The sequence below is a fragment of the Haemorhous mexicanus genome, chromosome 1 (genome assembly GCF_027477595.1).
Source record: "Haemorhous mexicanus isolate bHaeMex1 chromosome 1, bHaeMex1.pri, whole genome shotgun sequence".
NCBI lineage: Eukaryota > Metazoa > Chordata > Aves > Passeriformes > Fringillidae > Haemorhous > Haemorhous mexicanus.
In genome coordinates, this window is record NC_082341.1 from 10,889,897 (window position 1) to 10,917,808 (window position 27,912).

Below are 27,912 nucleotides of genomic sequence, written 5' to 3' on the forward strand. Positions count from 1 at the left end.
ATGAAGTTCAGGTATTTACCCTTTAAACTTAATGAGATTAATTGTGGCATCCATCCCTACAGTTTGCCCTAATGACTGTTTTGTAGTTTGTGCCATGGTGTGTGCCATGGTCAAGCACTAGCAGCTACAGCTCAAGGCAAAAGTCCACCATGGCTGTGATGGAATTGGGTCAGCTCACAGAGACTTTTATTCCACACAAGCAACTTCACCTTGCCAATGCTTTCTTCTCCCTGCTTCACTTTATCCTGCCTCAGTGACATAGATCCTAGCCGAGGAAATGAAATTGCAGGAAAGATTTAGTTTGAAAATAAAGCTATGCATAGCACCTGCTGGGGAAGGAAACCCATGGGGTGGTCTGTGAGGGCCTGGCACTGACTTCTTCAACATGAGCAAACAAAGACCTGTGGGGCCAGTGAGCTGTCAGGCTCAATTTCATCTTGGAACCACATCTTCACAGGGAGATGGACAGGGAAATCTTGTTCTTGAAAATTTTTGCTGTTGGTGTATTCATATTTTCACAGTGGCTGCTGAGAATCTTTGGATGTTTTGGTAACACCAGTGATCTCTATAAGGACTGGCAAAGGGAAATCACCTGGAGGTTAAACATTTGTGGGGATGGTGTTGTTTGGGCTCAGTGTGAGTTTAGTCTGCTGTGGCTGAATACTGGTTGTTCAAAGCAAGAACAATCCAAAGCCACTCCATCAATGAAGCAGAAATCTGCAGAGATGTTGTGACCTTTTCTTCATCATTTGAGTTTTCTTGAGCAGCTTCGTGCAGCAAGTGCCATGCAATGTGGGTTTGAAAAAATATATTAAATGTTATTGAGAAAGATCTTTGAGAGTAACCTGGAAGAATCAAATTAGAGATAAATCCAGTTCACTCTTCTTCCAGGAAAATACTGTGTCCTTTTATGGCTTCATCTACATGAGCAGGCACATCCCTTTCTCAACACAAATGTGTGGCTCCCACAATGCATCACATCCAAACTGACCAAGAAGATATCTGTAGAACTACAGTAGGTGTGTGTGAAAATACATACTAGCATTCTGGAGCACATTCTAATTGATTGATAAGTCGTAGTGAAAATGGTCAATAAACAGTGAAAGAACAATTTTACTTGGCATTTTATTCACTTAACAGAAACATTCACTTATCAGGTATCACTGAAGTGCAATTTACAGAACTTAGCAGCAAATTCACATATGTAAATTCAGATTTATTTTCTTTTGTCATCTTTTTTGTTTCTTTTTTTTTTACAAATATTACAAATGTACATCCATTAGTACAGTATTGCCATTCACTCATGCATGTTATGTACAGAATCTTCACTAAAGAATTACTACTGAGCAATTTTTCCTTTGCTTCAGGAAATGCTGTGTGTAGGTCATGTGTGCTTCTGGGGTGGGCTCCCATCACACTGTTGTTGCACATGATGAGAAGAAGTAGATATTTAAGGTCATACTCAACCCTAGTGCCAGTAGGTGCAACTCCATTGAGATCAGCTGATGCCCACTTGCAGTGTGAACTCAGTTTTGTCCCCACCACTAAACTCATTTTGGCAGCTGAATCCAGGGCCACGTTTATGTATTTCCTGCAATAAAGGATCATTTTATCCTGCCACACTTTTTCATATGTCCTTAAAAATAACCAGGCATGGTGCTTTGTTGTCACAGTAGCTGCAACACCAGCCTGGTGGAATTATAATGCATTAGCTGGGTTGAAATCATGCCATGGCTGGAGGAGGATGGGTGAGGGCAGGGAGCTGTAAGGAAGAGCCATTGAGGTCTCATGTGTGCTAGACAAGGAGTGACTCAGAGAGGAAAAGCAGAAGACATGCTCCCCCCTGCCCTGTGGATCTCTGCAGGAGAAACCTTGTCTTCCTCTCTGGCTGCCCTGTGGTTTCTCTTCCCAGTGGAAACAGCCAGAGCTCTGGGGGTCACCACTGCCACTGTCCCCTGCAGCCTCTCCCACACCTCCAGCTCTGGGCTGGCCCCTGCCTGCAGCCCTCTGGGCATGTCTGCTGCCCAAATCACACTGGAGGTCTGCAGCAACAGCTGTTAGAGGACTGGACCACGTGCAAGTACCTGGAAGCTCCAGAAGGTGCCAAAAGTATTCAAATGTTAATCAGAAGAGCTGTCAAAGTGGTCAAAGTATTGACAAAGTTGTTACCACAAAGTATTTCCATTATTGAAAAGACTCAGTTTTTGGTTGCTTTTTTTTTTTTCTTTTAAGCTATTTCTACTCTAAGGATATTTTTTAAAATATTTTTGGTAGTTAATATGGAATGTATTATTTTGTTGAAAAGGTTTCTGGAAGGGGAGAGCTTTGTTTTACCTAATTTAAAAATTCTAGTTTATCACAATTGTTTTTATACAAGACACTATAGATACATCTTGTAGTTTATAATCTAAAAATAAAATCTCATCAAAATACTGTACCTATTCTATTGTGGGCATCAATAAACAATGTATTTACTGTATATGGCTCTCCAAACATGATAAACCCTATACAAAGAGCATCTATCTTTATTGATAGGAACAGTTTCCCGTGTAAAGGAAATTACATGGAAAAATATGAGCCTTGTGTTGTTTGAAAAGTAACTCAGCTTGACAGTTCTGAGAAAATACCAAGACAATTATCACAAATCAGTAGCAGCATGTTATATACAGATTTAAAGACAATCACAGGAATAAAAAGAAAACAGTAGTTACATACCCGCAAATCCTGTCATCTAAAAACCCAGGAACTTAGAGAAATGTGCAGAGCATTTGAAGGTTGGTTTTGCAGTGGGACTATCAAAGCTCAGTCCTCCCATGACTGTATCTTCTGCATTCTGATGAGGTTTGGGATGGTTCAAAGACGAGATTGTATCAGACCCAGCCCAGTTATGAAGAAAATATTTAAATGTTGGGTGATACTTGTCTCCTTAGTGAAAAACCCCATCTGTTTTTCAGGCTGCAGATGAGCATGAAGAGTAATAATAACACTTGGCATTTACACAGAGCTAGAATCTGAAAGCTCATGCATTGAGTAAGACCTTACCCAAACCTGTGGTTGCCTCTGCTGTGCTTATGTCAATTGGACTGTGTGGAGAGGTAAAACTCACTGCAAGAGTGACAAAATCTGTCTTACGCTGTTGCATACGACCAGAGCATTTTGATCCTGCCAAGTTCCTTAGATGTGAAGCAGTTGTTGTTATCCCCATTTGACAGGTGGAGAAACTGAGGCAGGGAAGAGCCAAGCAATAAATGTGCTCTCTTGTTTGGGGATGTCTTACCTGTGGGTACCCAACCCGGTGATGGCTCAGATGCATGGAGCATCCTGAGCTCACACCCACTTAATTCAGAGCTCTGGGTCATCAGGAGATTGGAGATCTGAGGCTCTGGGTCCTGCTGCATCCTGCCTGACTTTAGGTAGCTTCCTGAAGATGCAGAGCCAGGAGCATGGACACGCTGCTCCTCACTGGCAGCTCCTGCAGAGCTGTGCACCCCTGCAGGCAGCACAGGGGTGACTTGCCCCCTTGACAAGGATCTGCATCCTGGCTGGTCTCTGAAAGGCATGTGAGATTAACTGGGCCAGACAAGTGAAATTTGCAGCATGAAAATTGTGACTAGAGTTGAAGATTTGTTGTGAAGTGGTTTGTCCAAGGTGTCAGAGGGAATAAATGTGAAAACCAAGGGCATCCTGATGCCTGGCTTTGTGCTCAGAGCCAGCAGTGGGAAATTCAGTTTAAAATGCTGCATTTCTTTGAAGTCCAAATTTTTTGTCACAGATTTAGGCAGTTTACAGGATGATTTTTGCATAGAGGTTAGGAACCTTTTTTTGTGGATGATTATGGATGCTCTGAGACCTGCTGTCATGCTGTGTGCCTGGGGTACTTCCATCTCTGCTCACTATTTTCCATTATTCAGTGATGACTTTTGCACTGATTGTGTGAGGGAAAACAAAGGTCTACTTTGGATCAGACAGGTGGCCCACTAACACCTCAAATCAGTAATAATCAACAGCAATAAACAACAAAAAGCAGAATCTTGGTGGGGGTGGCATTATAATTTGGGCAGGTACATTCTTGGGAAGGGATCATGAAAAAGCAGTTTTCTAAAGTTGAGTTCAGTGCATCAGACACATTTCTACTTATGTATTTCCAATACAGGATTAAAAGCAAATATTCCCATGGAGGTTGCTATTAAATCTCAAACTGCTTCAGTTCTCTCCGCTCATTCGTCCTGCCTCGCCTTCTCTCCAGTTGGTTTGATCCAGTTGTGTAGAAAAGGTGTGGAGCGATTCACACAGTTAGTAGGAACTGATCTTGCTCTGGGGGTTTCTTCACCCAGGTGCCCAGGCCAGCTTTTTGAAATGCTTTAAACAGCTGCTGCTTAACAGACTGGTATGTCTGAGCCACCAGCTTTGCCTCGCTGTACACTGATGGCATCTCTCCATGGCTTGGTACTCGTGTGCTCAGCTGCAGAACAAAAATCAGGGAAGGGAAAAAAAAATAGAAAACCCAACCTATGAGCCAAAAGAAACAGGAGGCTTCAGTAGCTGTATAATCTTCCTGTCTACATTTCATAAGCAATCACTGTGCTTTGTGTGTTTGCTTTTGGTTTAGCAACCAAAAAGCCAGGGAAGCAATAAATGCTGGTGACACAGTTTTGAGCCATTGTGAGCAGGAAAGGGGTGAACAGCTCTGCCTTGGAGTGGCATAGGCAGAAGCAAATGTTGGTCTTGGTGTATTCTACAAAGGCAGAATGCTACTTCTCAATTAACATGATTGTTATGGACAAAACTCAAAGAAATCCTTTCTGGAGGTCTTTAAAGCACGTACTCCTTTAAAGAAAGTTTAGCCTGGGAAGTGGAGCAGCTCAGTGCTTCCAAGTAATGCCCAGACACAGAAAAAGAAGGGTTGTCTTCCACACGCTCCCATTTCCCCTCTTTAGTCTGTTATTGCTGGAAATGCTCTGAAACCTTTCCAGGACAGGGCAGAAATCAGGCATCAGGGTTTGTGCTGGTGTGGGAAAACTGAGCGCTCTGTTGGAACCCTGGAGCTACCCACAGCAATACCACACGTGCAGTGCCCCTGGAAGGACATGCAGGAGGGAGCACCCTTTGCCCTGCAGAAAGACTAAACAAATTCCTCTGACCTGCCCAAGACTCTACCATGCCAAGTCTGTAGGGAAAGGCATCCTCAAGGCGAGCCTGATGAGCAAACAGCTCTTGTCCTTGTGTCTACACAGGAGAGATGCTGAGAGGCAGATTAAAGGAGAAGGTGAACATGCAGCCTGCAATGAGCTGCTCCTGTCTGTGTGCCAGCACTCTATGGGGCTGTACTGGCTGGAGATGTACTGGCTCAGTCAGCAAGGGAGGGTGACATTGCCAGCCCGGGTGTCAGCGGGCCACAAGCTGGCCTGGTGGCAGTGGCTTCTCTCTTTGTTCCCTTTGTTCCCCAGAGGTAGAGTGATGACTTTATCAAATCCTTGCTTTGTCAAGGGCAAAGTGCCCTGCTCAGCCACAAGGTCCTCTCTCCTGTCCACTAAAACCTCATCCCTGTTGTGTGCCAGAAGCAACCCAGTTCTCCCAGCCATAGCTCCAGACATGGCCCCAGTTTTGTTCCTGTGAGGACCCCTCTGTTCTGGGGGTGGCAGGAGTGCTTCTTGCCTTTTTTCCTACCTGCTGTGCAGGAAATGGGCTGGGACCTGTGTCACCACACTGTGACCAAGCCCTGGGCACAGAGACCAGTTGGTCTCTTCTGCTCCCCACAAGGCTCAGGGTCACTGCTAGGACAGACCATGGCACTGCCTGCAATGTGATGAGTGCCACCTTCCCCTGTGGTGTCCTGCAGAAGAGAACAACACCATTGGGCTTGTGCTCAAACCTGCCCACCCTGCAGGCTCCTTTGCCTTCCCTATTGACTTTATTGGTGGAATTGTCTCCAACTTCCCTCCCCACCATCACTCTGTCTTGTTTGTTTCCACTCGTTTCCCAGCAGGAAAGAGTTTTTGGCACTTAATAAAACAATCCTTTTCTTGCCTTCATCTCTCACTGTCCACGTGCTGCAGGACAGCTAGTGACAAGGCTCTCAGTGCCCCAGACCCACCTTGCCATGCAGCTTAGCCCAGCGAGTGAAGAACATGTGCTTGCAGAGGCGCGAGGGGCCCCCGCAGCTGCGCTTGCCCGTGGTGGCGTTGATCACCTCCAGCTCCGCGCTCCCCGTGACCCAGTTCACGCTGAACCCGGGAGACTTTCCGGGCTGCCGAGCGCCCGCGTGGCTCACCCCTGCAGGAGAGGGACACCAGTAAGCTCCAGTGCTCAACAGAGTGAGTGCTCAGAGCGCTCAAGAGAGGCTCCAGGGCTCACTCGGAGGCTGCTCCTGGGTTGTGGTGGCACAGGAGACGCCCCCAGTGAACCGCTGGCATCGTGCACTGCACATGCTCTTGTCACCATTGCTAAATGTTACCAGACAAGTGCCTTGGAGACACATAACTTTGCAATTCCTATAGATTTTTCCCACCTAGCCTAAGGAATGCCTTTGGATTGGAGTGTGAGCTGGTGACAGCAGTGTGATGGTTGCTGAGTGAAATCTTTCCCAAAGGCTCCAATGGGATAACATGTTTTTACAAGGAACTAAGCAGTACAGTGCTTTGGCCATGAGTTCTTTCAGGTGAGCTTCCCACAGTCCTGCATATTTATCTGCTATTAATCCCGGGGCCTTTGCTGTGAGGGGATGTCTAGACCCCAGGAGATAAGAAAATGCAAAACAATACACTTCATCATCACAGAGAGAGAGATTATTACATCCAAGTTAATAATGACCTTGCAGACATCACAGACCTGCACAGAACACTCTTGGTCCTCACCTTGTGTCTGCCTGCCAGATTCCAACCCTGTACTGGAGCAACAATTCCTTCAACAGCTAGTTAGTGTCCTAATGGTGATATCTGGGACATATTTAAGTGGAATGCATCATATGTAATTTTAGACAGCTGCATTAATTGTGTTTACAGTCACCTGGGATGACTACATGACCTTAGAGTCATTCACATGGCCAATTTTGGACATCTGAGCCCAATACTGAGCCAATGCCTTCATGGGTGAGATCTCCTTGGCTCTAAATGCAGACCAGGGCTACAAGGTCAGGGATGGGTGTGTACATGAGCTATTTTTAATCAGGTAAATTTTTGTCTCTTTTTAACTATTTAGTCCAGCTCAGCCTTTCCATGACTCCTGTTGCCTTTTCATTTCTTGTAGCTGAAACCAGGGAAGGATTAGTCTTTGCAAGAAAATAAGAGGAATAAAGAAAGTGGTTGGCTTATTTTCCAGCACAGTACAAATGCAAACAAGCGAGCTCTGCCTTGCCCTGCTCATTAGTGCTTTTGCAGCGAAGAATCAACTGTGGGAGCTTCCAAGGCTGAAAAACTCAGAGTGACCTGAAGCACTTTGAATATTTTTGAAAACATGGACCTTGGATAATGTGTCTGGATCCAGTAGTTGTGTCCCTCTCTGCTAATTTGCTGTGTGGGCCACTAGCCTGCAGAGCTGGACCACAAAAACCACTGTGGTGAGCAGCAGGTGGGGACTGTGCTGGTGGGCAGGAGCTGCCTGGCACAGCCACCCCAGCAGAGGCCAGTGCCAGGATTGGGTCTGTGATTCCAAATGGCAGCTCCTGCCTGCAGCAGCTTCAGCAACAGCTCATGGTTTGCACTGCTTCCATTGCTCCTGGGTGGAGGGCAGCAGAGAGAGGACCCTTGCATTATCTGCTGAGAGGGTTTTAAAGAACTTTTGCAGAGAGTGAGAAATACTGATATGGGCTGTTCAGAGAGAAGGAGATTAAAGAAAAGAGATCAAAGCCCCTCCTTTCCAAAGTGCCCTTCTTGGCCAGGATCTCATTTTCAAAACAGATGCACGCCACGAGCATCTGCTGGTGTGAGGCAGAAAGGGAGGAGATGGGAGCTGGTGGGAATGCTGCACCCACAACCCACCACTGAGCTTTCCAAGCTCAATCACTGTTGAGCTTGGAAAGCTCCTGAAAGACACCTTGGAAGAAGTAGAGGGCTGTACAGGGTCTGTCTGGCTGGGATGCTGCCTCTGCAGGCAGCTGCTGCATCCTGCCATGAGCCTCTCAGCACATGAGAAGCGATGCCACTGAGGGACATGCCCCTTCTCTCCCCTGTCCCCTCTGCCCTGGGAGGGAGCTTCTAGAGCCAAATAAGAAAGAAAGATGGCCTTTGAAAGGAAAAAATTATACGGCAAACTCACTTTGTATTGGTGACAAAGCTGGAACTGCAGAAATCATCTCAGTCACCGGGACTGAACTCGCTACCGTGTGTAGAAGAGAATTACAGCTAAGTCATAACCTCACCCAGGATTTGTAAACACATTCATGTTGTATTAATACCTCTTTCAATTTTTTTCCCCCCAGAGATAACAGATCAGTCTGCATCTAAAACTCCAGTTCACCAAGGCAACAGGATTTAAACTGAGAGCTTGAAAATCAGATAGCTCTGCGGCGCTGCTCGAGCGTCCCTATGCAGAACAAGATGCAAACAGATCAAAATCAGCTGTTTGACACTATGCACCACTCTCTGTCAAGATAGCACCCAAAAGCTTAGAGGATTTGAGAGCCAAAAAGCATGATAGCAAACACCCTGCCATGCAAAGTTGCCACAGGACACTAAATAAATGAAAATGTTGTGAAATCCCTGACTAGAGGAAGAGAAGGAAAGGCTGCTCAGAGGCGAGAGCAGGTTGTGGGTGCCCATCAGATGGGGCTGGGAGAGCAGCCCAGGCTGGTCCCAGGGCCTGGAAACCCCTCTGGGCTCCTTTGGCTTTCATGCTTTCTCTTCCCAGCTATCATATGTAAGTAGATGAATTCTATTTATTATTCTACTCTATTTACTTAGGTAAATAAAAGATATTTTCACATCCTTTTCTGAATGCAAAAGAAGAAGTTTTAGAGAAAAAAAGTGAGAGTCATAACAGACTAATACAGAGCATTGATATATTCTCTGATTGTTGATATTTTTGTAATTTAAAACAATTTCTTCCATATTTTTATTTTGACAAATAACTGTTTTGATTTATTTAGATGGTAACACTCAAATGATCTAGGTTACTTTCTCTCATCTATGTAAAACATCCTTCTTAAAACCCCCATAACAAAGAGCACAACAGAAGACAGATTTGAAAGAAAAGTCTTTGCACAAATAATAGGAATTTGAGTACTGTGGGATGTGAACTGAAATCTGTCCTCTTTCTCCTCTCTCTCCCAGCAAAACCTCATAACCCATCAGGACACCCTTTAAAACAGCCTCACTCTTAAGAGGACAAGATATAAAATAGGCATCTCTTCTAAAAATTACACCCAAGAGTAATCTCAGTGGAAGAGTGTAGCTCCATCTGGCTGGGACTGGCAGAAAACTGAGCAGAAAACCTCACTGATTATTTTTCAGTGGAGCCAAGGAGTTAATCTCAGTATACCTCATCACACACCATGACTCTCCTCTCCATTGGAATGCTTGTACTGCTATGATCAAGTGGCAAAATAACTGACACCCTTATAATTTAAGGACTCCTGCAGTCCTGGGCTGGTCTGATGTCCAAGACAAGTGTGGGAGGTGGAGTTGCCTGGCTGAGAGTGTGTAGGTGTGGTCTCTAATGCATTTGGAGAAGCTTTTTCTAGGTGCCCATCTCCTTAGTCACTGGGTATGCTGCTGGCAGGGTTTCCCAGGAAGAAGAATTGTGGCATAAGCCTCAGCAATGTAAATTTTAATCAGCATTGCCTCCCTGGGATTTGTGGAGGGAGGGAAGATTACAAATAATGGTGTTAGTGACAAAAACAATGCAGACAGAGAGAGAGAGACAGAGACAGAGACAGAGATAGAGGGAGAGATTCCTCCCACTGCTGCTCCTGGGCTGAAGAAAACCCACAAACACAACCAAAGAGTGAAGAAATTTCTTATTCCCTTGAGATCTCTGGTAATGACTCTTGGACATACATACACACACACTCTGGCCAAGTATGACCCATTGCTTTTACTCTGCAAGGCCAACCCAGCAAAGCAATAGCTGTTCTGTGGTGAAAACTCTTATAACATCCCTTTTTGTGTTTTCAATCCTTCAACAGTTGAAGTGGGTTTCCATGTACATCCTGCAGACACAAGGAAATTGTGTGTGCCTTTGATTTTAATCTCTGGGTGCACTCACAGTGTGTTAGGGCTGGCACAGGATAAGATCTGCTTTCTCAGTGGGAGATGCAGTGGCTTTGGCAGCCAGGCCTGTGTTGTCCAAACAACAACCAGATTTGGGAAATGGGGAGATACCTCCTGGCCAACTGTGAGTTCTTTCCTCCCTAGCACAATGTCATGTGGGAAGGAAGAGGAGGCTGAGCCATGCCCATGTGGACCAGGGCAGGAGGAACAGGTGGGGACATAAACTGGAGGGAGAGTGTGGATCACAGCTTCCTACTCACTTGATTGCAGTCTTTGTGCAGCTGCACAGAAGAGTTAAAAAATGGAGATAAGCTGTCCAGAAAAGGATAAGCCTTTTGACCAGTTCACCTCATAACACAGGCATGCACATTACACTCACCAGATGTACTAAACCACACAGAACCTGAGAATTTCCCCAGTGGCTAAACTATCACTTCTGCCTTGTTAAAAAATTTGTTCAGCCAAAAAAATTTTGTCACAAGGAAATACTGAAGAAAAAAAGCCCTTGAAATAGATAAACCAGAACCCTCCTTACGAGGAACTTAGAGGACTTTGAAAGGTAATGGGGTACTCCACTAAAATGTCCTGATCTCCCAGCTCTGTGACACTGACATCATATTAATGTCTCAGGGAATCCTCCCAAAGAACAATTATCAAAGATTAACATGAGGATCTAATCCAGTGCAGATTCACATGCCTCATGAGGACCTGAAGACAGTTTAACCTAAAATTTACTGAAATCTTCCTTCTGGTTTTTAGACATGTTTTAGTCATACTTTTTTTTTTTTTCCACTCTGAGTGTTCAATGTACAGGGGTTGTTTTCCTAGTCAGCTTGTATCCATTAATGATCCTTTTTTGTGGCCGCTGCTAATGAAAGAGGATTTAAACACATTGGTTTCTTCATTCTAAAAATTCATATTCTTCAGGAAAAAAAAAAAAAGGGTGTGAGTTAATGCAAATTAAAAGCATTCTTGTTGGTCAGCAGCATGACTAGAGATGGGAGGGGGGAGTATTTGTCTGCAGGCAGGTGTTTGCTCACCACTGAGAAGCAGCTGGTTGCGCCGGTAGGAGGCTGGCAGCTGACCAATGTCCTCTATCCTGTGGCTCATCACCCGGGACAGGTGGCCAGTGTGGTACAGGCTCCCCACAACGATGCTGTGCAAGTACAGGGGTTCAATGAAGGAGCTGAGCAGAGCGCCTTGGAGCCCAAGGATGTTCCACCTGAAAAAAAATTTCAGGAGCAATAAGACACATGGATGGAGGGATGGCCATGCTGGAGCTACCCTGGGAAAATCAGCAAATGCCAGCACATGGGTTAGGGGGACAAGGGATGAAACTATTCCTGTCCCTGTCCTATGATACAGAAGGCAATGTTGGGTTATTATACACCCATGGGCTGATTGCCCCTCCAGGACTATTTGAGATTACTGTGGTGCTATTCACTTAAGGGACATGTTTCCACCTTGTATTGCTGCAAACAGAAGCTTCTTATCAAAAGGTTTTCTTTCTAAAAGCATTTTGTGTTTGACTGCTGTTCATTTAGCATTTCTCCAGCAGAATTTTATTTTTTTTCTGCATCTATAGTGTTTCACTTGCAATGGTAGAGTTAGAATGAGAGCTTTTGTTATTCTACCTTCATTTGCTACTTAAGTACCATCTGCATGCCATACAGCCAAGCTAACACATGACTTAGGTGGCCAAAATTCCCCCAAAATCTTTGAATGTCTCATAGACTGACATTTCTTTGTACAAATGACCATGAAGATATGAAGATATCCATGAGAATTAAATCCTGGTCCTGATTAGGAAAAAGAAGAGAAGACTTGAGCTTTTAGGAAATTTATTTGTAATTGATAGCTCAACCTTCTTTGAAGTGCTCAGAGTGAGGGATACACCTCACCCTGTTGCTGCCTTAAAGGTGCAGGAGAGTGATGGTGGGAACCTTGGGACCTTCCACCTGTTGATGACTGAGACCTCTGTGCTACTGCTGGTGGAGTAGTTGCCAGAATGGTTCTGCATTTTAATAGCTTATGAATTTTTACATCAAGCAAGGCACAAATATGACAGCCTGCTTGCCTCTAAATTCTTCAGGGGACAGCTAATTGGTTAATGAGTGGAAAAATTAAGAAGGGGAAAGAAGTCATGATGCAGTTATCTTCTTGGCAAACCTATTTAGCTCAGCTCATCTAAGAAGTTGTTTCCCACCACACAAAACATAACAGGCTCTCTTACACTTGGATAATATTTTTCTGTAAGTTGAACACTGTCAGTGTGTCTGAGTAGTTTTGAGTTCAGGAGTTCAAACAGAAAATGCTTAGAAAATGGAGTTTGGAGAGTATATTTTGGCTCATTAAAACCCAAAACACCGGCAATATTTGGAACTCGGGAGCTGCCGAAGCAAAGGCTATGAGGTGTCTGCTGTATAAGGCATCATCCAGTGGCTGCCATGCTAAATAATGTGTTTAAAGCAGAATTTCCATCAGCAGCAAGCATTATGGTGCTAATTTCTTACATCATTGTTCTTTTCATTAATTAACATTTCTCAACCGTTAGTGCAATTATTGCAGTGCCTCTGTACTGTATGTCTCTTTTCATGATTAATAAGGAGTCATTATATTTCCCTTTCCTGAAGCAGTCAATTAACATGGAATACTTTCCATTAATTACTGAATGTTTAAAACCAGCATGCTGTACCTGGAGAGCAATCTGCTCTAGGAACCTGTGACACCAATTGCTTTTAAAAGTTCTCTTTAAATTTTATTCCAAAAACACAAGCAATTTAGCTGGCTGTATTAATTTGCCTCCAAAGCAGGGCTGTGAATGAGAAACATCTTTTAATCTCATGCAAGAAAAGGCAGCCATCTGGCTGCTGAGGGTTTCAGAGTCAGACTCTCCCTGTCTCCCTCTGTAAATGCAGGCCATTAAAGTAATATGTTCATCTACATAAAACTCAAATGAAATATAAAAGGTAATATTTATATACAAACAATTTAGTCCCACGATTTAAACAGTCATTGGTTTTATGAAACATTTACTTTAGTCGATCAGATTTGCATAACTTCATTTGGGGAAAAAAAAGTGTGGTCATTTCTGCAAATCACATCACTTTTAAAGGAAAGAACTAGCTGCCTCTTTGAATAAATAACTTATCATGGTGCAAAATTAATAATGCAAGCTTAAGAAACAGAGCTGAATTCAGCTAACAGTATTATGCCTTCAACCAGCATCTAAGGTAAGCAGAAAATTTACACAGATATCTTTGTCCAGATGGAAACTTGTAAGATATCAATGCTGTTTTCAGCATTTAAAATTTCCTTAAAAAAGCCTTACATATTTGATTGAAGGAGGGAAGAAAAGCAGCTAAACTGAAAACAACATATGCTCAACAATATTGGGATTTCAGCACTACGCACATCACAAGAAATCATCTGAGTTTTATTTACCAAAATAAGGGATTGTGCTCAGGTCATAAATTACAAGGTAATTTAAATTCATCACAAGGGATCTACCTTTTCTTTAGAGATATTTCTCTACCTAATTCTAGACATATTCATGTAAAAAGGGATTTGAATTTCAATGGAATTACACTACTGGAAATCACAATATAAACATGATCAGGTCACCCACTATGTACTGAAAGCATTCCATTAATATGAATTAATCCTTGCAGTAGCCCAGTAAGGTGAAGTCCCATTTTTGCACCCTGGGGAATTAGGGCAGAAAGGGAATAAGATCTGCTGAAGTCTGTAAGAGTTTTTGGCTTCTGGATGCAATAGCTGTCCCTTGAGAGAACCCTGTTTTCCCACTCCAAAAGAAGGCACATGAAGGTATAGGGGTGATGAAGCTTCTGTATCAGCCATGGTGGGCTTTGACCCCAGGGGATAAGTTTGACTCCAAGACAAATTGGACAGAGCAACCAGATTTAAAAAACAAACAAACAAAACAAAACAAGGGAAAAGAAACTTATCAGAGAATACCAGCATCAGAGCAAGTCCTGCCTGATGTGTAGAATGTGGTGAGAAAAGAGACTGTCCCAGAACCAGAGAGCATCCTAAGGTAGCAAGGACTGAGAAATCAGGAAAGGCACCAAGAAGGCAATATTTGGTGGGGACCACTTGCTGGGTGTTTTTGAGCTGGTGTCCCCCAGGTGGTGTGAGAAGGGATGAGGGTGATGGCACTGCCACCTGTACGGTGGCTACTTCCTGACTCAGCACTGGTTTAGCAGCATCTGGTCTGAGAAATGGGAAGAAGCAAAGAAGGAGCTTTGCTTTCCAATCTTGTCCAGGTTTGTCAGAGTGTTTAGGCAGTTTCTCTCTGGAACTCAGTCCCAGTCATGTGTGTGAGCCCCACTAACTCAGCACAAGTCCTAGGAAGAAAGGGGTTCTGAACTCGCCAAAATCAGACCCTTGCTCTGCTGCTGTTCTTCAGAGCACAGGAAAAACACTTTAACGTTGAGGAAAAATTTCAGTTCTTCATGGTGATGCTGCTCTGTGGATAAAAAGTCCTGCCTTGGAGGACTGCCACTGCAGTATTGTGCAGAAACGTTAGATTTTACTGACAAATATTTGGGGAAAGGTCTTTTATCCTGTGTATTCTTCATCCCTTGACCAACACACATGGCTAATGTACTGACTTGATCCTTTGATATATGAACATCTATAGAACTATTTGTAGGTAGATGGTAGGGAAAGGTCCATCTGAGCAACAGTGAAACTATCAATAAGGGTGTTAGTTTTGAAGGAGCTATTTCTCTGTAGCCTAATTTAGGTCCATGAAAGTAGCTGTGTTCCCATCTGTAACAAAGAGCTCTCTTCAAATGTGGCTTTTCAAAATAAAATTATTATTCAAAGCAATGCAGTGTTACATTTTGGCTTCTCAATATATCAAAGTGACTTTTCTTGCTATGAGGAAATATGCTGGATCATTCTGAATTTTCCTAATTGTGCAAGATTTTAAGGGCTGTTTTCAAGGACATGCATCTCTCTAATAACTCACATGCTATGTGCTCTGTAATAACCCTTCCAATAAAGTGAAAATCAACCTACTGCTCCCTTACCCACAGATCTTATTTAAAAATCCCCAAATCTTCAGCAGGCAGGATAAACAAAACAGAATGTCTCCCCTTTTCACTCAAATATGGGAGCTTTTGTAGCTTTGGAAGGAAAGTATACCCTTCCTTTTGTTCAAACAGCAGATATTACTGCACTGTTTACAAAGACAAAATCCTGCGTCCAGTTCTCAATATAGATAATCCTTCAACAAATATATTTTTGCCTGTTTGTCAATCACAGAAATGCCAGTGACAAGCTGGGAGTCATCTCAGAGCAGGCAGCCTTTCTTTAATGAAATGCTGTGCTCCCCCAGTTTCCAGGCTCCCAACAGCTCAGGACACAGCAAGGTGTGCAGGGAAACCTGTCCCCACATCATAACCACACCACAGCCTCTATGTGCTGGAGCATCAGCTCAGCACATGAGCTGCCTATGGCCCCTCCCTTGGAGCAACAGAAAAAGGGATGATGAAAACACTGAGGAAGGGGTTTGGAGGCAAACCCACTGGGGAGCAGAGGGCTGCAGCCTTGCTCAGGTCAGTACAAGGCTCCCTGCCCGTTGCTGAGATGTGATGTGACAGCTGGAGCCCCTCTGCTGGTGTTTCTAGCATAGATTTGGACATGGTTAGACCTGAAGGCCAACACTTGAACCCCTTTGTAAAACTGGGATGTGGAGAAATTCTCCTGATGCTTCAAAACATCTCAGGGAACTGTGTCCACATGCCATGGATACGCAGAGACTGAAGTGTCTCCTCGGGACCTTTGGAAACCTTGCCCCTCAAAAAGCATTGCTGAGGAATTTCAAATCTCATTTTGATAAGGCTTTTTGTAAAAGACTTTGTTTTTTTATGAAGAGCTTTAAGTCTTATCCACTCGGTGGGTTGTTAACCTCCTGTACCACAGTTTCTATTACCAATATTTCCAGCTATGCTTCACACAACATAAATTGTTATTCAGGGTGGCATGTGCTCAGAAGGACACCTGTGGTGTTCCTATTTATATGACCATTTAGCTATTATTGGTTTGGAAACTGGAACTAGTGCATTAGTTTTTGATCTGTATTTTAACAGTGGGTGGTTTATATATGTTTTCTGGAACATACCTTGTGGTGAAAGATTGAAATTGAACTCTCAGTCACACAGAAAGGGGTTAAGAGAGAGAATTACAAACCATGTGCACAAATCATCTCTAATTGAAGATCTAGCTGTGTTAATTGATTTTCATTTGCATTAATATGTAGCCTTTGAAGTAGCTTTTCTTAAGAGTTACCTTCTCAGGCTCAGCCTTCTGTTAACAATGGCTCTGGTCGACAGGCTAACACTAAAATAGATCTAAGAATGCCAATTTCTAACACTGACTTTTAGTCTTGCATTTTTATATGCTACATTTAAATACAGCTTAATGTGCTCAATTCATCTTCTAAAATGCTACTTCAGACTCCCACTGATAAATCCTGAAAAAGTGCCTTAAGGCTACACTACCTGGCAGTACTCTGATCATATTCTCAATAAAGATTTCTTCCTATTCTCTAGCTTGTGGGGCCCAAATAATCCACAAATCTTAGCCACAGGACATGGGTAGACTGCTCACGATGTAATGCAATGTTTGGAGGTCCTTTGTTTCTGTTTGTGTTGTTTTGTAGGTGAGGTAATTTAGATAGTCAAAGTCTTTTTTTACTTCTGGACTGAATGTCACTTTTTTTGGTGAAGTTTGAGGAAGTAGATGACCATTAACCTCGTGGCAAGAAAATACAGTCTTTTAGAGGTGACCTTTTGAGAAGTGGTAGTAAGAAAACAATTTTACGGCCAGAGCTTACAAAACAAACTCTGAATTCTGGCTTTTATGTGCTATTTAAAGACAGTGTTTATGAGGATTTCTCAGTGCAAATCCTGCACAATGCAAAGTACATTCCTCAGCCTGGATCCTGCAAGGGGACTCTGACAGAGGACAAGTGCCGCTGCTCATCCATTTATGAATAAGTTTATACAAACTTTGTGTGTTTAGAGGCAAATTTGCTGCACAGAAGGCTGGCATCTCTCCAAAATAACTACATCAGCTCAACATCTAGTGAGCCACAATGTGCTCTGCCCTGACCAGAGTGTGAGGTGTCCAGTCCCCTGGCCGAGGACTGTCAAGGAAGAGAGTTTGGGGAAGAGCAGTGCAATGCAGAACTCTCTCCTGGGACACCCAGATAAGAACTAATTTTTTGAATGAACCCTAGTGTTAATGCTTGCACCAAGAACCTAAAATGACTTGAACACATCAAGGTGAGGTGGTGACCCAGGATCTGGGAATGCTCACACCACGGGTCTGCCGAGCTCTGGAGAGCCGTGGTGCTCTCCTCCCTGTGCTCCCAGCTCCTCTGCCATGCTCTGCCAAACCACTGCCATGCTCTGCCAAAGCACTGGCAATGGCAAGCACCAAACCTCTCTGTGCAGCTACACAGGGCAGAGCACCCGCTACTTCAGAAGGCTTGGCACTGGGGGAAATGATTTCTCTAGTTTTCTGCATGGAAGAAGAAGGAACCCAGGTGCTGGTGATGAGATAAATAAACTTGATGAGCTCAGAGCATGGAACAGGAAACTTTAGACAGAAGGAAAGTGTGTACTGCTAAATCTGAGTTATGGTGAGCCTAGAGGAGGAGCCATGGTGGAAGAGACTGGCCTGAAGCTCAGACAGTGTTTCCATGGGTCAGAGGACAAAGTGTGTCAAAGGGAAGGTGGTTTCTCTCTGTGACAGACTCTGAATTTCCCTTATAAGTCTGTCCAGAGGGGTGATGGACTGAAGAGAAGTGCATAAATCTTTGATATTTTGCCCAGACTTTCATATTTCTTCTGCTGTAGGAATAAGAAGTAGAGACATTTGGAAATGTTGATTTTATATATGCAGCCATGTGGACTGTTACCTGCAAATCTGGCACAGACATACACACTGTGTGCTGAGGGAAGCCAGCAGGGAGGAGATGATCAGTGCTGGGCTGGCTCTGTGCACCTGGAGACCATGTCACTGAGGGGACACAGAGAGCCAGTGGCTCTGAGGCCCTGGGGCACCAAGGGGGTGCTGCAAATGCCACCCCTGCAGCTGGCACTTATCAGTCCTGACCATTTCTGAGGGTCAGACACAGAACGTAGTGCTGAGCCTCCCTAGGGTTTGGTTAGTGTTTAGAGCCTCAAAGGAGAGCTGAGCTCTCAGGATATCCCTGTTTCTTTCCCTCCTAAATGTGTATATTTGTGTGTGTGTTTGTGCATGCCTGTGTGTGCCCGTGTGTGCATATAACAATTTTCCTTCTAACATCTGTCTGTCCCAAACAGCGACTGCAGAGACTTCCATTAGCAGCAGCATTAACCTTGCACTGACCTTGTAATAAGCAAGGTATGAGCTAGCCCTGCATCCAGCCTTAGTGTGAGACAGGGAGATGAAAAGAGGTTTAATTTGGCCCATTGTATGAATTTTGCTGTCACAAAAAGCTGAAATTCTCTTAGGGCTGTAATGTCTCTGTCGACATAAAGGTTTTAATACAGGTTATGACTAGCATCAAGAAAACAATAAATGACATAATTTTTTCCCAAAACAGATGATTATTTTTGAAATTATTTTTCCCATGTTATTGCTGCTTTTTTGCAAATATATAAAATGTACATTACAGATGAGAATGAAGGTCAAAAGGTGTTAATGTAATTAATAAACTGTGGGCTAAAAAATGTGGTTTAATCCTAAATTCTATGGCAATGAGAGCCTGAAGTCACTTCAGCTGCACTGTGAGGCTCACAGGAGTCATGTGTGTAAAAGCTGACACTCTCTTAGGGTGGTTTTTTTGGGGACTCACAGACCCTGAACTTTAAATTTACACATATAAATGCATAGGTTTTAAAGCCAGAAGGAACAACCAAGATCTAGGGTGACCTTCTTTATAACCAAGTTGCAGAATTTCACCTCACAGTTCCCTGCCTGAGCCAAATAAAATGACTATTCAGACCATAGAGCTTGTGCTTTAATTCAGTGAGGGAACAGGTATGATACCAAGGTGTTTATCCTGAGATCTCAACAAAGCCACAGAGCCCAAATAATGCATGCCAAGCATCAAATTCTCTCAAACTTGTGGTGATAGTAATAAAAATGGCTAAATGTCTTTGAATAACAAATAAATCTGATTAAACCACTTTCTGCTTATAGCTTTCCTGTGAGCAAGAAAGAACATAAATCGTTAGATACATGATTTATAGAATATTATTCGCTTTTCTCAGTAACTCTGTGCATTCTTGGGTCTTTGATATTCTGATAGCAATGCCCTTTGCAAATAATGCAAAATATGTATATTTTAGCAGCTACTGGCTGGATTCTCAAGAGGAAACATTCTCTAATAGCACAGTGCTCCTTAGGGACTTTTACAAGCAATAAAATCCAAAGCATACAGGCAAGATTTTTTTGTCAAATCTTACTTATACAGACATGAATTTTAGCTTCAGAGATCTCTTTTCTTCTCACTGCAAGACAAGCTCAGATAATGTGGAACAAGATTCCTGCATCCTGCAGCCATTTAAAGAGTCAGCTGCCTATGTGTAGGGCAAATATGTGCAGTTTGAAATGATGTATGGGCACCACCCACTGATCTCTCCAGTGGGGCAGGAGTGGGAAAGGCTCCCGTGGAGAAATCTCCTTTTCCACTGAACTCCTTTCCTGGCTCAGCTCTCTATGACCAGAGGAGAAGGCAGCAGAAGACATTCCTACAAGTGCTGAAACAAAGGACAGGTGAAGAAACTTTTGATTTCTCCCCCTGACACATGAGGATATTAATGATTAAAAATTATTGTAGATGGCATTTAATTTGGTCAACTGAAATTTGGGATAAAGCATAATGCAGATTTTCTCAGCCTCTTTTTTAACTGCAACATATGCTGTTGAAAGCAGGGAATAATGATTGCTGGTTTATTTTTTAACCTATAAAAATCCCAAGCTCCTTTGAATTACATTGAAAATAAATAATAAAAATAAAATAATAAAAAGTGCAGTTTTTCTTACAATATTGAAGTAATACAGTTAATGATGAGAGCTGCAAAATGTTTTTTATCTTGGAAAAACTTTGTGGCAGATTCTTCTTTTCTTCAAAGACTTCAGTGCTCCTTAGATGTGTGTCAACAATGAAAGGATTCACTCAAAGTGTTTAGCAGATGTGCTTGGAGAAAACCCAGCTCCTGAGACTGTGCATTACTGTCAACATCCCCATCAACAGGAAATGTAATAGAATGTGCAAAGCTGATGTTTAATTCACTGGCTAATGACATTAAAAACCACGGAGAGTGCAATATTTATATTCTTGAACTTAAAATTGTTTAGTTTTTTGAGTCCATATGAGTCTGAGTTTGGAAAACCCAACAGCATCTACACAGAGTGGAGGAGATCTACTGAACACAGTTTGGGTTTTCTGTTATCTCCTTATGAGTAGATGGAAACATTACAGCAGAAGTTGCTCTTTATCCTTCATGCAAGTAGAATAGTTGTGGTGATTACTCTTAGCAGAGGGTGGATTTTGTGGGTCTGGTAGTATTTCCATTTGCTGGTTCACTTCTACATTTTTGTGGCAAAATGGCAGGCTTTGCTAATTAGACTAACAGCTTTGGTAGGTCATCCAGTTAAAGCTAAGAGTAGAATTTATGCATTTGGATTAAACAAAATTTTTAGGATTTTTTTAAAGATTATGTCTATGTTGGCCTTTAATAATTGGGCCGAATTTTTGACAGATGTAATTTCACTGAGTTCTTAGGCATGATATTCCAGCAGAGAATTTGGTCATAGCATTTAGGTTTTTATGGCTATAATGTGATTTATTTTATATGTAGAACTGCATATATACATATATAATGTACATTTTATATATTTTTATATATATATATATGTTTAATATAGGTTATGATTAGCACCAAGAAAACATTTTTTAAATTACATAAATTAAATGAAATAAATTTTTCCCCAAACAGATGATTATTTTCAAAATACACAACTCACACGTATATATATATATATATATATGTATAAATTATGAAGATAAATACACATACTTGTATAGATATCTACTAATAATGCAATAACTCTGCAACCAAGCACACACATTTTGATTTTGGATTGTGTTAGCCATCACTTGCTATTAGTTAACACCCTAAACCGAATGGTGAATGTGTTTAGATCTTATTTGTCACCAGGGAATAATTATGAAATATTTATTACATGGAAATGATTCTACATAAATATATGTTGTATTTACAGGGCATAGCAGAAACCCACAGAGGGGACTGTGACATGAGAGCTCTTCAATGACATTCAAAATAGTAGAAGTATCCCTGGTGGCTTTTAGGGCACTTCATTCAATTTGGTGAATATGAGCTAAGTTTATCTGTAGGATAGTTGGTTTGCAAGTTTTGGGGTAAATGATCCAAGAACAGCGAAGTGGATGTATTTTATTTGCACAGTGAAATTCTATTGGCAAAAAAAAACCTGCAAAGGCAGTTTATTTTTTTGTCACACTGTAATAAGTATCTAACGACCCACAGAGAATTTGGGAGAACGTCCTGTTTACATTCCCTCCTATTTAAATGTTCTCCTTTTGCATACAAAGGAGGTCTTTGTTCCTGCAGGGCTGGTCAGCACCTGCTGGCTGCTTCCCCCTGGTCCCCGTAATCCTCTGTGGCACCCAACTTCCACATGCAAAGACTTTTGCCCTGTGTGCCCACCCCGTACCTGGCGATTTTGTCAGTGCAGGACATGGTGATGAGCTGCTCTCCCAGCAGGACGCCGTCCCACGTCTGCGCCGCGTTGTGGCACCGCACGGGAATGGTCCCTTCGCCAGACTCGATCTTCGTCCGCAGGTGCCCGCGGTATTTCCTCACTATGTGCTTGCTGCTGTTCACTGGGCAAAATAAACACAAGGATGGCAGTAATTGAGTGTTTTTTGAAAGGACCTGAGAGGCTGTGTTGATGCCATAGCTTGCATTTACAGAACCACCTTTGAAGGTCCTCTAAATTGGATGCAAGATTAGATGAGATAACCCAAGAAAGCGGCGCAGTGCAGAAAGGAAGGAGCTTCTAGCATGGTTTTCTTTTTGCATCCCTCAAAGCTTACACAAAGCACACACTGAGCTCATGTTCCCTACCACTTCCCTTATATATTTAAAAAGAAGAGAGGTTCTCTGTCTTTTTAAGAACCTGTACAATTTCTCATTTTAGAATTGAGTTGTGATGGATGAATATTTGAAAAAGCTTGGTTCAATGAGTGCATCAAAGAGTCAGCTGCATGATGCAGAGACCAGTCCAATACTTTACTGTGATATTCAGTGACATTTGCTGAATAATTTCAGAAGTGAGGTTTTGGTTTGTTATCATAACATTTCACTAAAAAATTCTGAAAACTAAAGGTTTATACTCTGGATCAAAGGCAAATCAAAACCTGCTAGTTGTTCATTGCTGGCTGAAATTCCTTCTACAGTCTCCCTGAAATGAGGTACTTTCCTGCCTTGTGCCATACCAAGATCTTTTATCACTTCTGTAATATTACATATTTGAGTGCAAGGCAGCGGCGTCTGGAGTAGCACAGGGCAAGGAACTAAAGCACTTGTCCTGGACCATGATGAACTGAGTCCTGCAGATATGCACTAAATACAGAAGATAATGACATTTCAAAAGAACTTCACCTTCATTATTATGAAAAAAGAAAAACTGAAGTTCATTATCAAAATCACTCTTACACTCTTTACACTGCTACTTTATCCCTGGGTATTTTGGCTGTATAAGAACAAGAAGGAGCAGCAAGGAAATCCTCAGGGTCTGCTCACTGCCTCATCCTTGGAGGGTTTCACTGGGGGTCACCTTCTCCCTGAAGCAGAAGGTTCCCTGTGGAACCTTCCACAGTTTCCCTCTAGCCCCAAGGAAAATAATGGATGGCAGTACATGGTGGCCTCTGCATTCAAGGAAAAAGGAGTGCTGCATTTACAGACATGAATCTTTTGCCCATATTGCCAACTGTCCTGCATTTTTTCCATGCCAGCTCCTCATCTGGACCAGAAGGCTTCTGCTTGTGAAGGTGATGCTCCTCACTGCTCAGTGGGCTGTGGGGCTGAGTGCTTCTGTCACTGTGTGACACCAGTGTGCCAGAGGCTGTGGGGCTGGTGGCACCTCTGGCTGTGAGCAGCTGGCTCTGTGCACAGTCCCCAGCGCTGGTGGCAGCAACAGATTGATGGCTGCTGCCAGTGGGTGGTTTGCAAATAGGGAGAGGAATAATCAATTGCTTCAGCCTATTGGGATTAGCAGAGGCAGCAAACACACACAGAGCAGCAAAGTCAGCTGTGACCTGACAGCACATGGGTGGGGCCCTCAGCAATCATTGCTTCTTCTCTTCATTCATGGTGTTTTAGAATTTAAGATAGGTGCATGTGTGTCAGCAGCAGGCTGGGAAGGGTATCAAATGGATTGCTTAAAAACCAGTTTCTACCCAAACTCAATCTCCATCACTTACAAAATATTGTTACAAATACTGTTACAGTAATGCTGCTACAACATCTCAATTTGAGGAAAAGTGGTTGTTGCACTGCCATCCCCATCCGCAGCCACCTCATCCCAGCAGCAGGGGATGTGGAGGGTCCTTGTGCCCAGTTGTTTGCACCTCACAAATTAAGACACTGCAGTAACCACCTGACTTGGACTCTTGTGGCTTTTCAAACTTGAGTTGAGAGAGAAACTGGGAACAGCCAATAGAGAAATAAAAAAAAATTAATCAGCAAAAATATGGAATTCCCAGAAATGTCTCAGATCTCTCTGTTCTCAAATTTTCTGGTTGTGCCAACACTGTCAGGAAACCATTTCCTTGACCATGTGTGCTGATCCCTTGGACATCCCTCTTGTCTGGGATGCTAAGTGCAGTGTCATTCAGAGGATGCTCTTTGGACTGTATTAGCCATCCGGGAACTGGCCCATGTTTTTCCTAGGACTCTGTGAGGAAACATTTTTTAAAAACATGAAACAGTGGTGAGCAGCATTTTTTATAATTAAACCACAGAGTCGTGGGAAAGGTACCATGACATTTGGACAACAAAAGTAGAAAGTGATCACTTCTACTTAGCAAACAGATCTAGCTGAACAACAGTGAGAAATGTCTACTAAAATCACTTTGCCTTTGTCTGCACATGCTGAGAACTGATGGCACAGCAGAGCAAGATCTCTGCCAAGGAAGCAGTGAAGAGTGACTCAAGAGGCTATTGCTGTTTCAGCTGGTGGAAAGAGTAACTTTAAGCAAAACAGTTCTCTTCTCCTAAGCTTTCCCACAAGTATAATGAAGATAATGATGCTTCCTTCTTATGCAAATTCATTTAAAGGTACTGCTTAATGACTATTTATGAAAAACAGATGCTATCCTTCCAGGAAAGATCTACCACAGGAGTCCACCTGCTGGAAATCCCTAAAGATAAAATGATTTTTTTACTATTTCTTTCTCCAACTTTTAAGAAAAATATTTTCTCTTGTTACACTTGTTTCCCATCTCTGTAGATTCCCCTCTCTTTCTCAGCTCCTGCTCTGAGCCTCCCCTGTAGGTGCCTTGACCTCCTAGATTACTCTCTTATTCAAGCAATTCACTGTGTTGATGCACCCACATTTCCCATACATGCAAAGACACATGTAACTGCCAGGGAATTTTAGTGACTGCAGGATAAGATGAGCAGCCCATCATTTATGTGGCTTTGATTTCAGTACATAAATGTTACCTCAGTGAGGGGCAAAGCCTCCCACAATATGCTGACAGAGATAAGGAGAGAGCTCAGGGGAAAGAAGAGCAGCAGGATTGCAAGAAACTGTTGAGCAGCTGGGGAATTTAAAACATAGGCCAAAAATTTTTGGGGAGAGGGATATGAAAGACTTCTGTGAGTTTGGGGGGGGGGGGGGGTGTCTGTTTATTTAATTTGTCATTTGTCTATCTGATCTTCCCAGGACTGCAGGAAGTACAAAGGCCAAAGCACTCTACAGCTGGTTGTTCTCACAGCATCTCAACCCTGGACTGCAAGTGCTAGAAACTGAACAATAAAGTTTCTAAGAAGTGCTTGAGGTGTGCAAGTGCACTGATAGTCTCAGTTTCTGAACGCTCATATTGCTCAGCCATGTGTCCAGCTTTGCTCCCCGTCCCTGCGCCCTGCCCAGGCTGCAGCCGAGCAGCCGGCGCTGGCTGATAGGATTCAGGATTTGTGGCCAGGGTACACTCACCCCAGGACACACTCCCACAGCTCTGATAAGGGGTTTTAGCTGCTCAACTGCTATTAAATTCAATGAATAGGGTGTGACTCAAACCTTGAGCTGTGCTGCATGTCTCAGGCTGCTCACATTGCTGGGGTGGTTGGGGCACATGCTCCAAAGGTTCATCTGTGGCATTTATATAAAATACTAGTAACCCAAAGCTCTGAATGCTTTCAGATTGCCAATGATTAAATAAATCAAAATCTGCAACTGGAACACACTGAGTTCTTTTTTAGCATGTCATTAAGCAGCACAGGAAGATATAACCAAAGGAAAAGATGAGGATCTGTGAGTTTTGCACTGAAGCTGCAGACAGACTCCAGCACTAAGCTGCTTGTTAGCAGTAAAAAACATGGTCCACTTGCTGGCACAGCTTGCTATGGATCATTTTAATGCAGTCACAGAAATACATTTATTCATGCATCTTAAAGTCACCAACTACAGCCTACTGCTGTTCTGCTGTTAAGTATGATCAAAACATCAGTAACTATAAGCATTTCTGATCTTCACTGTGCTGGTTCTCCAACTGCTTAATCTCAGCTAATTGCAGGGGAGAAGGCGTCTGGATGCCACTTCAACCAGAACAAAATGTCAATTCAAACCAGAATTGGAAAGGACAAATTAAAAAATCATTTGGAGTGGATTTATGATGTGTGCTACACTCAGATGTGGAAATTACTCCTGAGAGTTCCTGAGATAAAAAGGTGCTGGATTAATTATTGGATTAGAAATGTACACAGACAGGTGCCTTCTATTTAAAATGAGTAAAAACCCTCTGATTTTAAGCCTCACCCCTTATTTCCATATTTGCTCCAGGACCAGTTCTAGTTCATATGGTAATGAAAAAAGCCACTCCATATTTATTATTTAGTTAAAGAGTGAAGAGGAAATGGACGGCGATTAAACAGAATCACACGAGTAAGGATCTGTCTGGAATTTTGCATGACTGCCTCAGAGGTTCATTTTCTGTTTCCCTGCTTCAGTGGAGGCTGTTCTCTCTTCGGGAAAGAAGAAATAGAAGAGCCTATCTTGCATTTTTTTCAGTGCTGGACTCTCCCCTCCTCAGCATGGTTTAAAAACTTCCTTAGAGCAGTGGGAGACAAAGGGGTGGAAAGAAGAGTGTTAACATTTGACTGCCTTTGTATTTTGATGGTTATTAGAGATGCACTTTCCTCAACCAGTTCCTGACTAAAAGTGCAACATGACTGTTTCTGGAAGTGTTGAAGTGAGAATCACAGCACAGTGAACACTTTGGCTGTGTCTGCTCTGCTGAGCAGATAAATTCCTGCTGCACTGGGCTTTAGTGACCTGCACAGAGCCAGGCTGAAATGCCATGGGCCACCTTTGGAAAACAAGAAACTTTAGGACTATTCTGAAATAAGTCTGAATTTGTGAAAATAATGGTCTACAGAGCTGCAGTGACTTCAGGGATGTGTCCTTCCCAGAAGGGAACACAAGACCCTATCTTGTACAGGTTAAACAGGATAAAAGCATATTGAAATGGATCTAAAAGTCAAGATATGACTTTTAAATATAGCCCATGAGGGATATTGCATCTGAAGGCAGTCCTAGGAGAGATTTGCTTGCTCCCAGAGCCATGTGGCACCCAGCATGTTGTTGCAGATTTCAGTTCAGATCTATGGTTTGGACAATATAATTAAGCCCTATATACAAATAAAAATATGAATATGTAATTTATATGGTAATATTACAAACCTGAGGCATCTGCAGTTTTTGGAACTGAAATTAGCATTGGAGATTGAACTTCTTTACCTTTTCCCTTCTCCCTGCCTCTTTCTTAGCTGAAATACTGTCTTTGGACAGTAGTCCCTAATCTGACAGACTCCATGACCTGATAAATGATGCTCCATTTTGCATATTATTCTTTCTTCTTTTCACTAACCTTCAAATAACAATTTTCACTCTTTCTACTTCTTCCACAATTTTTCATCTGCCAATTATTTCTAGTGATATACAGACAAGGTGTGATAGCAAAGTCATTTTGCCTATCCATAGATTATCAATATGTGGCATTTAATCCAGAAGAAGTAGTGAAGAGAAAACTTGAAGTTTGAATCCAGAAGAACAGAAAGGAAATGACTGCATTATTTTTCTTTATCTGCTTTAAGTAGCTATTAATTAAGTGATTATTTTTTGATTGAATTGTAATGTTAGAGACAGTAATTGTAGGAAGGGTGTAAGAATGGTATTCCAGCATATTAAAGTTTATCAGTGAATGGTTTAATGAAAACTTTTCATTTTGGTCCATCAAAATGCCTCCATATATGGTTACTGAGGGGAAAAAAATCATCTGTCCAGAAAACATAGCACTTTTACAAAGAGTTTTTATTATTTTTGTAGGTTAATATGAAATTTATTGAAAGCTCAT

At 42.5% G+C, this 27,912-nt stretch overlaps 1 protein-coding gene across 1 annotated transcript in view; it reads right to left on the bottom strand.

Moving 5' to 3' along the window:
• Positions 1-1,111: 1,111 nt before the first annotated feature.
• ADARB2 (adenosine deaminase RNA specific B2 (inactive)) overlaps positions 1,112-27,912 on the bottom strand; it is a 307,953-nt gene continuing 281,152 nt past the window's right edge. Inside the window, exons 7-10 of the mRNA XM_059840017.1 lie at positions 21,987-22,155; positions 11,246-11,427; positions 6,095-6,273; positions 1,112-4,462 (exon numbers count right to left, since the gene is read on the bottom strand). Of these exons, the coding sequence (XP_059696000.1) occupies positions 4,286-4,462; positions 6,095-6,273; positions 11,246-11,427; positions 21,987-22,155 (707 nt within the window). The 3' untranslated portion in view covers positions 1,112-4,285. The remainder of the gene's footprint in view (positions 4,463-6,094; positions 6,274-11,245; positions 11,428-21,986; positions 22,156-27,912) is intronic.